Source organism: Vigna unguiculata, chromosome 3 (assembly GCF_037176805.1).
Source record: "Vigna unguiculata cultivar grain cowpea cultivar isolate G323 ecotype 2 chromosome 3, ASM3717680v1, whole genome shotgun sequence".
Classification (NCBI taxonomy): Eukaryota; Viridiplantae; Streptophyta; class Magnoliopsida; order Fabales; family Fabaceae; genus Vigna; species Vigna unguiculata.
Window position 1 is genome coordinate 23671374 of NC_140794.1, and position 14384 is coordinate 23685757.

A 14384-nucleotide genomic window follows, 5' to 3' on the forward strand; every position below is an offset into this window, starting at 1 on the left:
GAACCCAACCCGGTGAGTTCCAGGTGAGTCAGGTCAAAAATCAACACGTATTGAAATTTGTAAAAAAAATTCAACCCAACCCGGCCTGAACCCGTGGTGAGCCGGGTTGGCTCGTGAATTCCAACCCATTTTGACAGCTCTAGACATTCATATGTTCACTTTTGTCTAATATTTTCTTGTAGGTCCATTAGCCAATTAAAAAAGTATCAATTGGTGAAAGAACCATGTATGATGATGATGATGATGACCTAATGGAAAACGCATCTTATGTGAGTGCACTTGTGGGTGAGTACTCAGTAAAATATTTATGTAAAGAACCATGTAGAACTAACAATCACACAGGTCATTCATGGGAGCATGAAATCTTACAAGGTCATCCTATTCGTTGTTATGAGATGTTTCGTATGGAAAAACATACTTTTCATTAACTATGTACAAATTTAGCTAATCATGGATTAACACCCACTAATTGTATGGGTGTTGAAGAAATGGTGGCAACACTTTAGAGAGACAATAAGTAGGCACTTTCATAAGGTGTTAATTGATTGCCTTAAATTGTCAATGGAGTATATCAAACCAAAAGATCATTTATCTCGTGATAGTTATAAAAAAATTCACAATGATCAACGATATTGGCCTTTTTTTCAAAAACACCATAGGAGCAATTGATGGTACACATGTTCCTTGTGTGGTAACCCCTGGTGAACAACCAAGATTTATTGGAAGAAAGGGTGTTCCAACACAAAATATAATGGTTGTATGTGATTGGAATATGTGTTTCACCTTTGTATTAGTAGTGGAATATGTGTTTCACCTTTGTATTTGTGGTATAAAAGAGAGTTTACCATAAAGAGAGTCACACCATATAAATATTTTAATTTAAATTAGTTTTATGTATCAAGGTGATAATTTTATAATTTAATCTATTAAAATAACTTTTTTTTTATTTATCACAACGATTAAATTATTTACAAATCTTATACCTTTTTCTTTATTTTCAATTTTTTTTTCCTTAATACAAACAATATATTTGTTTCCTCCCTTCCATCAAATTCATTCTTTTCCACACTTTCAAATCCACAACTAATTAAAAGTGTCGTTTTAATTTTACTTGAAAGAGCTATGTAAGTATTTAATATTGTAATGGGTTTAACCATGATTAACTTGTACAGTAATAGCAGTTCATGTTAGAATAGAATTTGCCTTTTGCTTTTTGTGGTATAAAAGAGAGTTTACCATAAATAATTCCCAATTTGTTTCCATAATTTACTTGACGCAGTTGCACCTTCACTTCACCAAGGCCATGCTTACTTCTCCCCCTTCTACACAATGCCTCTGTTTCTCCGTATCAACTTTGTGGGCACCTGGAAGCGCAACCGTTGGAAACGGAAAGAAAGATTCCGACTTTTCACGACACAGTCGCAATCTTCGGAGCCCCATGTTGGCTACATGATCTCCACCAACATTTCCATCGCTCAACGCTTCAAAATGGGCAATCTCGAAGAAGCCCGCCACCTGTTCGATCAAATGCAACACCGAACAGTTTCTTCCTGGAACACCATGATTTCTGGGTACTCCCAATGGGGGAGGTACCCAGAGGCTTTGACCCTTGTTTCCCTCATGCACCGCTCCAGTGTCACGCTCAATGAGGTTTCTTTCTCTGCGGTGTTGAGCGCGTGTGCGCGTTCTGAGTCCTTGCTTCTTGGAAAGCAGGTTCATTCCCTGCTTTTGAAATCTGGTTATGAGAGGTTTGGCCTTGTGGGGAGTGCTTTGCTGTATTTTTGTGTGCAATGCTGTGGTATCAGAGAAGCTGATGTGGTTTTTGAGGAGCTGCGAGATGGGAACCAAGTGTTGTGGAGTTTGATGCTTGCGGGTTATGTGCAGCGTGACATGATGGATGATGCTACGGACATGTTTGAGAAAATGCCGACCCGGGATGTTGTGGCTTGGACTACATTGATCTCAGGGTATGCTAAGAGGGAAGGTGGGTGTGAGAGGGCTTTGGATTTGTTTGGGTGTATGAGAAGGAGTTTTGAGGTGGTGCCTAATGAGTTCACTTTGGATTGTGTGGTGAGGGTTTGCGCTAGACTTGGGGATCTGTGTGTAGGGAGGGTTGTTCATGGGCTTTGCATTAAGGGTGGGTTTGATTTTGATAACTCAATTGGTGGTGCGCTTACTGAGTTTTATTGTGATTGTGAAGCTATGGATGATGCTAAGAGAGTTTATGAGAGCATGGAGGGAGAAGCTTGTTTGAATGTTGCTAACTCACTGATTGGGGGCCTTGTCTCAAAAGGAAGGATGGAAGAAGCTGAATTTGTCTTTAATGATTTGAGAGATACAAATCCTGTTTCATTTAATTTGATGATCAAAGGTTATGCTATGAGTGGTCAGTTCGAAAAATCAAAAAGGATTTTTGAGAAAATGAGTCCCAAGACCTTAACATCTTTAAATACTATGATTTCTGTGTATTCCAAAAGTGGAGAACTTGTTGAAGCCGTGAAGCTTTTTGACAAAACTAAAGGTGAAAGGAACTACGTCACATGGAACTCAATGATGTCGGGTTATATCATTAATGGTCGGCACAAGGAGGCATTGAATTTATATGTGGCTATGCGCAGAATGTCAGTTGACTACAGTAGATCAACATTCTCTGTCTTATTTCGGGCTTGCTCTTGTCTTTGTTCTTTTCGACAGGGACAGTTACTTCATGCTCACTTAATCAAAACGCCATTCCAAGAAAATGTTTATGTCGGGACTGCTCTTGTAGATTTCTATTCCAAATGTGGTCACTTGGCTGATGCTCAAAGCTCATTCAACAGCATTTTTTCACCCAATGTAGCAGCATGGACAGCTCTTATAAATGGTTATGCATATCACGGACTGGGATCTGAGGCAGTTTTACTCTTCCGCTCAATGTCACATCAAGGAGTTGTTCCAAATGCAGCTACTTTTGTTGGTGTTCTCTCTGCTTGTAACCATGCCGGTCTAGTTGGCGAAGGTTTGAGAATTTTCCACACAATGCAAAGATGCTATGGCTTAACCCCGACAATAGAACATTACACATGTGTGGTGGATCTCCTTGGTCGATCAGGCCACGTAAAAGAAGCCGAAGAGTTTATCATAAAAATGCCGATTGAAGCAGATGCAATAATTTGGGGAGCTTTGCTTAATGCTTCATGGTTCTGGAAGGATATGGAAGTGGGGGAGAGAGCTGCTGAGAAGTTGTTCAGTATGGATCCCAACCCTACTTTTGCTTTTGTTGTTCTCTCCAACATGTATGCCATACTAGGTAGATGGGGACAGAAGACAAAGCTTAGGAAAAGATTGCAGAGTTTGGAATTAAGAAAAGATCCAGGGTGCAGCTGGATAGAATTGAATAACGATATTCATCTATTCTCTGTAGAAGATAAAACCCATCCTTATTCTGATGTTATTTATGCAACTGTAGATCATATAACATCTACCATTAACTCTATTATACCCTTCAATTTTCTTCATAGCAGCAATTTTGGGTAACAATTCTGAGACCACCTATTCTTTCTGATCTGATTTTTCTTCAAGATTGACCTAATTTTTTCTGGGCATACACAACCTCCCGAAAAGCATAATTGTTTGTCCAATATTGGTGCAAGCCCAGTTTTGGTTTTAAAGCAATAACACTCCCTTCACACAATAGTCTGCCTGTTGGATTTGAAGTTGGACAATGCATAGGTTCATTTTACCCTGTGAAGGTAGTTAACATGAATGATTTTTTGAAAACATTTGAAGAGTAACATAAGAACTTGAATGTAAAGCTTTATATCTTATTCTACTATGTCTTACATGTAGAAGAGTCTGTGTAGTAGTGAGAAACGTATTGCTGTATTAACAGCTGAGGTACATTTCTATTATGAGTTTCACTAATGAAAACAAGCATCCATTTGCATAAAAGAATTATTCTCCTAATAATAATGGAATGTCAAAGCACATGGTATTATTACTCCACTTTCAGAAAAAGTATATTAAGGAAAAAAATTAGAGATGCATGTCATAACACTTAATAGTAGAAGTAGAACATAATTTTTATTTTCATATTGTATTATTCATAGTGTTTCTCTGTTGCACTTTGAAAAGAGGGTTTTGACATTATTTACTGTGTCGTATTGTTAAATTCCGTAATATGATGGGTTGAGATTGAGATTAGAACTCATATTGTGGGATAATTCACGTACGCAAGTGTTTTTTTTATATTTTATTTTATTTTTAAATTCTGAGAAAGAACAAAATAGGCCAGAGAAAGGGATCAGAGGATGACTGGGACTGACAGACACATTGTTTGTCTGTTTCTTGGATTTTCCTATCCTAACCCAATCCTTTCTCTTCAGACTTCTTCTCGCAACTTTTCTTCTTAATCTCAAACAATAAACCCTAATAGTTTTATTTATTTTTTCTCTTAAAAATAATATATTAATAACTGCATACAAATATTACACATAAACATTGTGTATGAGATGCATTCATCAAAACCATTTTAAGAAATTATCCTCAGTAAACAAAGTCGTGGTTTTATATGGAATTTTTAATTTAGGAATTTTCCCCCGACATAAATACCTACTTTTTAATTAATTAATATTTTATTTAATAAACAGAAGTATCTAATGTTGACAATTCGCTAATAAACCTAAAAATAATAGAATAACATGATCTATTACCATATTTTTAGAAAATATCCTAAACAGTATTCGATAAACCATCTTAAAATTTTATGATTATTCTATAAACACGATAAAAAACAACATGCAATAATAACTAGATCCCTCTATATAAAATTAGGATTGGTTTTTTTAGACTTAGGTTTTTTTAATAGAAGATTAACCCTAGAGGCAAACTCTGAGGCTAAAATAATTTCCTTTCGTTATCTTTTCACAGAAAACAACGAGAAGCACACTGTCCGGATTCAATGTATCTGCACTGCAAGAAGCCATCACAATCACATAAACACTTACTATCTCCGCAAAGCATTTATTTTCTAAATTATTTCATTTCTTATTGTTTACTTAACTTAGAGCTGCCAAAACATTCGGATGCCAAGATTCTACAAATTTTTTATTTTTCAAATTATAATTTTTCTTTTAAGATTGAGTCGAATTATAAGTTATTGAATGGATTTAAGCTAAGTTTATATGAATTGTTGATTAAACCAATTAAGCAAAAATTAATCCACACCGATTTAGAATACCGTTTTTTTTCTAACTAATCCATTTTACAAACTATTCAAACATATTAAACATTGTGTCATAATCCAATTTAATTCAGTTCAACTTAAAAAAGCAAATTTAGTCATGATTAAGTGAATTCTAACTAACTTCAGATGACTTTTTCATAAGTAATTTTCATAGGTTATGACAAAACATTTAATACTTAAAAACTAAAGTTTTGTTTTAACATCAGATACAATATTCATAAACTCTGCACTCTGCACAAAACTCAATCATCAGAGCTAACAACAACAATGGGAGAGGTAGACCCTGCTTTCATCCAAGACCCACAACACAGACCAAAGTTGAATACTATCCAAGCTGAAGAAATTCCAGTGATAGATCTCTCCCCGATAACCCACGACTCAGTTTCAGATCCATCTTCCATTGAAGGGTTAGTGAAGGAGATAGGAAGTGCATGCAAGGAATGGGGTTTCTTCCAAGTAATCAACCATGGGGTTCCCATCACTCTCAGACAAAACATTGAGCAAGGTTCAAGGATGTTCTTTGGTCAGACTCTGGAGGAGAAGAGGAAGGTTAGAAGAAATGAGTTTTCTCCATATGGTTACTATGACACAGAACACACCAAAAACGTTAGGGACTGGAAAGAAGTGTTTGATTTTCAAGTCAAAGACCCCACTTTCATTCCTGTCACTTCTGATGAACATGACGATCGAATCACTCACTGGACTAATCAATCCCCTCAGTACCCACCAAACTTTAGGTAATTCAGCTTCACTTTGTATAAAACCTGTCAAATTAGTGAAGTACTTGCGTATAAATGATGTGAATATGTGTACATGGATAGGGATATAATCGAAGAGTACATCGAAGAGATGGAAAAGTTGTCCTTTAGGTTGATGGAGCTCATTGCTCTGAGCTTAGGCCTTGAGGCAAAGAGGTTTGAAGAGTTTTTCATGAAAGATCAAACCAGTTTTATTCGTCTGAACCACTATCCTCCATGCCCTTGTCCTCACCTAGCCCTTGGTGTTGGTCGGCATAAGGACGCTGGAGCCTTGACCCTTCTTGCACAGGATGAGGTTGGTGGACTTCAAGTCAAACGCAAAGCAGATCAAGAGTGGGTTCGAGTGAAACCTACCCCAGATGCATACATAATCAATGTTGGTGATATCATTCAGGTGGGGTTGCTGAAACTGTGTAAAGATATGGAAGATGTTGAAATTTCATTGAAGTTAATAGTGTTGAATATTATTGAATCTGCAGAATGCAGTAGTTTATGAAACATTAGAAGGTGATAGTTATAGTTTGTTAATGCAGGTTTGGAGCAATGACTTGTATGAGAGTGTGGAACACAGAGTGATGGTTAACTCTGAGAAAGAAAGGTTTTCCATTCCATTTTTCTTCTTCCCTGCACACGACACCGAAGTGAAGCCTTTGGAGGAATTGACTGATGAGAAAAACCCTCCAAAATATAGGCCATACAAATGGGGCAAGTTTCTTGTTCGTAGAAAGGGAAGCAATTTCAAGAAACAAAATGTGGAGAACATTCAGATTTATCACTATAAGATAACTTGAAGGATAACAAAATATCTTATCCGAGGCCCTGGAATGTTTCTGATTTTCTGCACTCTGATCTTATTATGCAGTAAACAGAACTAGTGAATGTTATGTGTGGAAGGAGCATATAATAAAAGAAAAATATTGAAATTGCATGGATCCTTGATTGTTTTTACTGTTTCAAGTTTTATAGTGTTGAGTAAGTATCGTTTTACAGGGCCTTGTCGATGATGTAAACTATTTGTTCACCGTAATAGCTACCGAACATAATAGATTCAATTTTAGTGTGCATCCATTTTCAGTTTTCATGATTAACATAATAGATTCAATTTTTACAAATAATGTTTTCTTTTTTATAAAAATTTATTGAACCCATGACCACTCATTCACAATTTAAATGCACAACCAACTCAACCAATTATGTTTCTTGATAATTATTATAATTCTATTATTATACTATCACTTAACACGCCCAAACATTTTATCAAAATAATAACAAACCAAATATAACACAACTGGAATACATAGGATTTGAACTTAAGTCCTTACATACAATTAATTAAAATCACTTGAGTTAGTACTTTTTCACATCATACCAATTAACATTTAATGACATCAAAATTCCCACCACCCGTATTTATTAATTAATTAATTAATTTCCACGGGTCTTACATAGAACATATTTTGATCTCAAGTCCATCGAATGTCATCGTTAGGATGAATCATTGTGTATTTGATGTATTGTCCGTTTTGGAACCTAGAGTTCTATCATAGTTTTGTCCTTAAAAGGCACCTCAAAGAGGAGTCGAAGGAGGAAGAATGAGGTATATGGAGAATGAGGGTTCATCCTCTATGGAGGACTTAAGGGAACCGATAGTTTGTTTGTAGAACCTCGTTTTCGGCCTCACAGTATGTTCCGGTCTGAAGTCCATAAACTAATCGTCATTAAAGTCAATTATCCCGCATTCGAGCATCATGATTTTGTCTTTAAAAAGGAGTTTGGGTATAAAAAAATGAAAGAGTATTTAAATTATCTTTAATCTCAACTCGTAAATAATATGAGACTATTGAGCGTGACAAAGGATAACATTTTTTATTTTCATATTTATCTTCAAAATGATTATGTTGATTTTGATTTTTTCAAAAACTTTATATAGAAAATATTGATCGGTCATTCTTATGGAAGCCTTTTGAAATTAAAAGTAAAGTTGAAAAAATAATACTTCTGTAATTAAAAATAAAACCAAAAACATAAATAGAAAATATTTTTCAAATTAAACGCCCTTTATCTGTCCACCGACAACGTCCAACACAAAAGCCAAATTTTGGTACATCAATGACTACTAGGCCAACCAGAATTTGATATAATAGTTTAGAATTGAAGCATGAAATGTTAGTTTTTTTCTTGGTGCTACATCAAGCTTAGTAACAGTAAAGAGGATTTTGACGTTATTTATTGTGTTCTTGCTGTGGGATAATTCACGTACACAATTATTTTTTTAATTCTGAGAAAGAACAAATTAGGTAGGAGAAGAGATCAGAGGATGACTGGGTCTGACAGACACATCGTTTGTCTGTTTCTTGGATTTTCCTATCCTAACCCAATCCTTTCTCTTCACACTTCTCGCAACTCTTCTTAAAAGTTGAGTGAAAAGTTAGAAGTGATAAATTAAAATATTAATTAATTTATTAGAACGTTATTATTATTATTACTTTAGTTTTGTTTATATATATATATATATCCGCAGTCGGCAAAGAACTCTATGATCAGAGCAACAACAATAATGGGAGAGGTAGACCCTGCTTTCATCCAAGACCTGGAACACAGGCCAAAGTTGCATACCCTCCAAACTCAAAACATTCCTGTTATAGATCTCTCCCCAATAACCAACCACGCAGTTTCAGATCCATCTTCCATTGAAGGGTTAGTGAAGGAGATAGGAAGTGCATGCAAGGAATGGGGTTTCTTCCAGGTAATCAACCATGGGGTTCCCATCACTCTCAGACAAAACATTGAGCAAGGTTCGAGGATGTTCTTTGGTCAGACTCTGGAGGAGAAGAGGAAGGTTAGAAGAGATGAGAAGAGTGCCGTGGGTTATTATGATACTGAGCATACCAAGAACGTTAGGGACTGGAAAGAAGTGTTTGATTTTCTAGCCAAAGACCCCACTTTGGTTCCTCTCAGTGCTGATGAACACGATGATCGACTCACTCAATGGACTAATACATCACCTCCATACCCTCCCAACTTCAGGTAATTCATATCTTCACTTTGTAAAATAGGGTGAATTCCAAAGAAAGATTGAATAAAATGGAAAAAATTTGAGAAGATTGATAGGAATGGCTAAGGAACCTCTTGTACGGCTAATATTAGAGTAATATTTAGGACACCTTTGGTTGCCTTGTCGTCAGTAAAATTCTTCACTCACCTTGTTAATGGTTGAGATGATAAAGTGACCCACCACATTTACAAATAATATCATCAGTTTACAAAATATACAAGTCCATGTTAATTTTATAAGATTGAGTTAAATTTTAAAAATATTTTTTAACATTTTAGAATATAATTGATTATATTAATTTTTTAGTTTTAACCTATATTTTAATTAAATAATTTAATATATTATCTTGTTATCATTTATAATTGTCATAATGAAGGAGAGAGTAAAAGTGGGGGTGTAAAAATAATTGTTTTTTTTAGAATATTCATGGGAGTACAATAACACAATAACCTAATAATGATTTAATCTAACCGAAACATAGTTGTGTTGAGAGTACTTTTAATTGTTCAAATAGGCTCCAACCCTAGAGATGTCAAAATGGGTTTCAATCCGTGAGTTAATCTGGCTCACTTAATCTATGGGTTAAACGGGTTCGAGTTGGGTTGAAGGTGGATTGGCCCATTTAACCCACAAACATTTTTTTATAATTTTTTTAAATTTTTTTAAATTTTTTAAATTTTTTTAAAATTTTTTTAATTTTTTTAAATTTTTTAAATTTTTTTATTTTTTTTAGTAATTATTTATTACTCCTATTATATGTGTTCACAATTTCATATTTTTAAATGCTAGTTTGTTACTTAATTATATTTGAATAGTTTGAATGTTTAATTAATTTGATTCTCAAGTTATATATATATATGTTGATACTTTAATCTTTAACTATAATCTTTATAGTAAATTATTCAAGTAACCGTCTTATAAACAATTTTTTCTAAATTAGCATGAAAAAAATGTATAATTTTTTTATTTATATTTTGTTGAATAGCATGACAGAAAATTTGTAATATTAGTCATGCTTTCTTAGACTAATGGATATTTTCTTGAAAATAATTCTTCATATATTGGTGGTGAGCATGATCAAAATATTGGTTCTTGATTTTACTATGATTGTTATCTCATGGGTTATTTAAAAATTTATTTAAATATTTAAATACTAAAAAAAAACCTTTTTTTAGGTGGGTTGGTAAGTCAACCCACTTAACCCACCAACCCGTGGTGGGTTGAGCCGGGTTACAAAATTTCTGACTCACCAGAAAGTGAGCCGGGTTGGGTTCACTCATTTTCAACTCGGTTCGTGGTGGACCAACCCGTGTGAGTCGGATTGGCTTACTTTGACATGTCTATCCAACCCCAATGTAGGTTAATCTTCTACTGGTCGGTACCAGATTACGTACATTGAACTTCTAAACCAACATAATACAAAAGTTATTAAAAGGTAGTTATATTATAACTATTAATCAATGCACTTCATTATTCTAATGTGTATACTTGAAATCTTAAATCATTAAACTCTTTAAATATTAAATAATATAGTCTCTTAAAAATTTTACTCTAATGTATCTAACAAAATATATGTTGAAATTATAAATTTTAACAAAAACAAAAATTCAAAACATATTAACCAATTAACCTACCTCAATCCTCCTCAATCAAATTGTGAATTTTGTAGTTTATATAATTGCCATATACTTTGTTTCAAATGTTGATTAAGCTACACTTACTTTAGTTGCTTGATTTTAAATGTGAAGGAGAAAAATCTTGATCCAAGTGAACAAGCATAAACTAATGTACTATTCATATCGTCTATCGACTTTGTCCGGTCTCTATCAGAGTAGTTAGTCAACTTTGTACCATATATTAAACTCCTTTTTATCTTTTAAATATCTTAAAATTCTTTTAATAACTTTAGCATGAAGTTAACTTTCTTTGCATGAATCTTCACAAAAGGCTTGAAGGATCCATGATATCTAGTTATGTGACTATGAAATAACAAGTTTATTAATTGTCAACTTATAATGCTCTATCATACTTTATCAATTAAGGATTCACAAGTAATAAGAATGAGCAAAATTGGTAAAGTACCAATGAATTATGCTTTACCATGCTTTGGGGTTGCTTGATTTACTCCATATAAACTCTTTTTAGTTTAAATACTTTAGCTTCGCTGCCTTTGATTATAAAGCCTATGTTTTCCTCAAGCACATTTCAAAAGGTTTGACTTGGCATCAATTGGTGTATGCTCCAACCTTTTCGTGTTGCAAAAGCTATTAAATCTCTAAGTATATTTAGGGTCCATTGAGGTAAAGATTTCATTGTAGTCAAACCTTGGTTGTTGCGAATATCCTTAAAGACTAATCTTACCTTATTCTTTTGTATGGTGTCATCATAATTGAACTTTTGTTTTATAAACTCATCAAAATCTAGTGACATTTTTTTAGTGTGGACAATCTATGAGTTATCCAACATCATTCTTTTCCATCATTTTAATTTCTTTCTCCATTTTCTTGATCCACACTTTTGGATTTACTTCTTCTTTATAACATTCAAAATTGAATATTGATATATTTTCATGTTTCAAACATGTGGACGATCGTGTAAGTTGCTTAAGCCCAACAAGTACTAAACAAGTCATCTTCTTTAGCATTGATCAAGTCATATCCATTTATTAGTGCAAAAATTGGGTTTTATAACAACTTATTATGACAATTATAATCCATATGACATAATAAGTGAAATGGTAACAAATTATAAATATGACAAAACTTTCTATGTCAGGTATCACTAGAACTGACATAGAAAGTGGGAGCGTTGACACTTTTAAAATAAAGTACAAGACTTTCTATAGTGATTATACTTAAAATTGACATAGAAAGTTAAAGGGATGACAATTTTGTAGTAAAGTACAAGACTTTTTATGCTGATTATATCTAGAATAAGTGACCAATTTAGACACTAATTTCTTTGGTAGGCAAAACCTTTGTAGTTAATATTAGTGACCAATTTAGCGACTAATTCACAATCCAATTATAATTTTTTATTCATAATATAGACTATTTTAGATACCAATAATCTTAGTTTAAAAATTTGTATCTAAATTTGTCACTATAGTGATTAATTACTTTTTGTTTCTAAAATTGGTTATATTTAGGCATTTTCTTATACTGATGGAAGAACTCTTATGTTTAGGTAAGGGCCATTTCATCCATTCATAACCTCCAAGTCTCTACATTGTTAAGTTTTTTCCACAATACAAATGGCGGCTACTAATTTCTTAATTATTCTAGTATTTTTTCCATGACTTTTAATAAATATTTATGAAAGTTCCTGAAATTATCTCCACATTTCTAGAGTTTTCTTCTAGAATTTTTTTACATGTAGTGAAATATAACATTTTTTATTGCTAACAATTATTATTTTTCATGTCAAATTCTAGTTAAATTAAAGTTTCTTTTTTTCTTGTATTTTGTGTGAACATGAATATGGCCAGGGATATAATCCAGGAGTATGTTGAAGAGATGGAAAAGTTATCATTTAAGTTAATGGAGCTTATAGCTTTGAGTTTAGGGCTTGAAGCAAAAAGGTTTGAGGAATATTTTATGAAAGATCAAACTAGTTTTATTCGTTTCAACCATTATCCTCCATGCCCTAATCCTCATCTAGCCCTTGGTGTTGGTCGTCATAAAGATCCTGGAGCCTTAACCATTCTTGGACAAGATGAGGTTGAAGGACTTGAAGTGAAACACAAAGCATATGAAGAATGGATAAGAATTAAACCCATCCCAAATGCTTACATTATCAACCTCGGTGATATTGTTCAGGTAGTATAGTTTGCTATTAAAGTTAATAAATATAACATAAGATGATAATTTTTTTATTGAAAAATGTGTTTTAATTATATTTTTCTTTCATAAGAGAGGGTATTAAAAATTTTAAATCGAGTAGAGATAAGTATAACTAAGTGTAAATCTCACTTTATAAGTTAATTTTGTAAGATTGATCAATATCATGAGTTAAGTTTAAAATCTATTTTTTTTAATAAAGAGAAATGTTAACTAAATGTTTTGGAGTTGTTTGTACAGGTTTGGAGTAACGATGCGTATGAGAGTCCAGAGCATAGAGTGGTGGTGAACTCAGAGAAAGAAAGATTTTCTATTCCATTCTTTTTCTTCCCTGCACAAGAAACTGAAGTCAAGCCTTTGGACGAGTTGATAAATGATCAAAACCCTTCCAAATATAGGACATACAAATGGGGCAAGTTTCTTGTCCATAGATTCAACACTAATTTCAAGAAACATAAGGTGGATAACATTCAAATTTACGATTATAAGATAAAATGATAGCACATTAACGATAATATTTATCTTATGCATGTAAATTAGAAATTGGGTATAATATGTAGAACCATTGATAAAAACACTATTTTGGAAATGAATGGATGTAATCAAATTTGCTTATAAATTTCCTAGTGTGCCTCATATATGAAGTATTATTGAATAAAAGAATCAAGTATCATTTATCATGTTTATCTATTGCATTTGGACTTTTTCACAATTAACGATTATCACCTTGATTTTATTTTTACAACTACCTAGTACCCTTTTAAGTTTTGATGTACTAATTAATGTGTGTCTTGTTCCAACCTTGTTTGGAGGATCAAATACATCAATTATCTATTAAGTATATTTCACTAAAAGTAGTTATATTATACTTAAATGAAATTATTATTAATGATAATGTTTTCTATTTCGGTCCCAAGTTCGGTGATAGAATCACCATATAACCAAGGTATTGTTCTCCTTAGAGCATGACTCCGTCATGATTGGGTATGGTAGGAACATAAGCCTCAATGATAGAATCACTATCAATCACCATACATCCAAGGTACATTTTTTCTGCTTTGGAGCTTGCCCGTCACAATTTTATCCTTGAAAGGCGCCTCAAAAGGTGGAAGGAGGAAGGGATATTTAAATCGCCTTAGGCCTCGATTTGTAAGCAATATGGGACTATTGTGCGCGGTAAGAACATTTTCTTTTCAAATATTTAAGTTTAATTACGTGGAAGACGTCTTACCTGACACATTCAATTCCATTCACCATTTTTCCATTAAGAGTTTGAAATTTGAATTTTTGTAATAGTAAATATTATAAAAAGGGAGAATTGAATTTTGTTTTTTAAATTTTTGTATATTTTCATTTATATTATAAGATGTAAAGTAAGACGATATTTAGGTGAAATATTTTTAACATTTTCTTTTATTTTTTCTTCTTATGTTAGATAGTTTTATAGTTATAACATTGAATATAACATATTGCGGAAATAAAAAAGTGTCAGCTTATAATTATCGACG

The 14384-nt window shown here is 33.1% G+C and overlaps 3 protein-coding genes and 1 pseudogene across 3 annotated transcripts; all 4 read left to right on the forward strand.

Moving 5' to 3' along the window:
• Nucleotides 1-224: 224 nt before the first annotated feature.
• Nucleotides 225-850, forward strand: LOC146887615 (uncharacterized; annotated as a pseudogene).
• A 336-nt stretch (nt 851-1186) lies between these two features.
• On the forward strand, nt 1187-3519 carry LOC114176781 (pentatricopeptide repeat-containing protein At2g13600-like). Its single transcript, XM_028061942.2, has one exon. The coding sequence runs from the start codon at nt 1330-1332 to the stop codon at nt 3514-3516; it is 2187 nt and encodes a 728-aa protein (XP_027917743.1). The 5' UTR covers nt 1187-1329; the 3' UTR covers nt 3517-3519.
• Nucleotides 3520-5430: 1911 nt separating this feature from the next.
• On the forward strand, nt 5431-6914 carry LOC114175825 (fe(II)/2-oxoglutarate-dependent dioxygenase 4-like). The gene is made up of 3 exons (XM_028060642.2): nt 5431-5961; nt 6046-6376; nt 6516-6914. Exons 1-3 carry the CDS (start codon nt 5492-5494, stop codon nt 6771-6773), a joined length of 1059 nt encoding a protein of 352 aa, XP_027916443.1. The 5' UTR covers nt 5431-5491; the 3' UTR covers nt 6774-6914.
• A 1586-nt stretch (nt 6915-8500) lies between these two features.
• Nucleotides 8501-13562, forward strand: LOC114178067 (fe(II)/2-oxoglutarate-dependent dioxygenase 4-like). Its single transcript, XM_028063757.2, has 3 exons — nt 8501-9009; nt 12525-12855; nt 13117-13562. The coding sequence occupies exons 1-3, from the start codon at nt 8519-8521 to the stop codon at nt 13372-13374; spliced, it is 1080 nt and encodes a 359-aa protein (XP_027919558.1). The 5' UTR covers nt 8501-8518; the 3' UTR covers nt 13375-13562.
• Nucleotides 13563-14384: the final 822 nt, after the last annotated feature.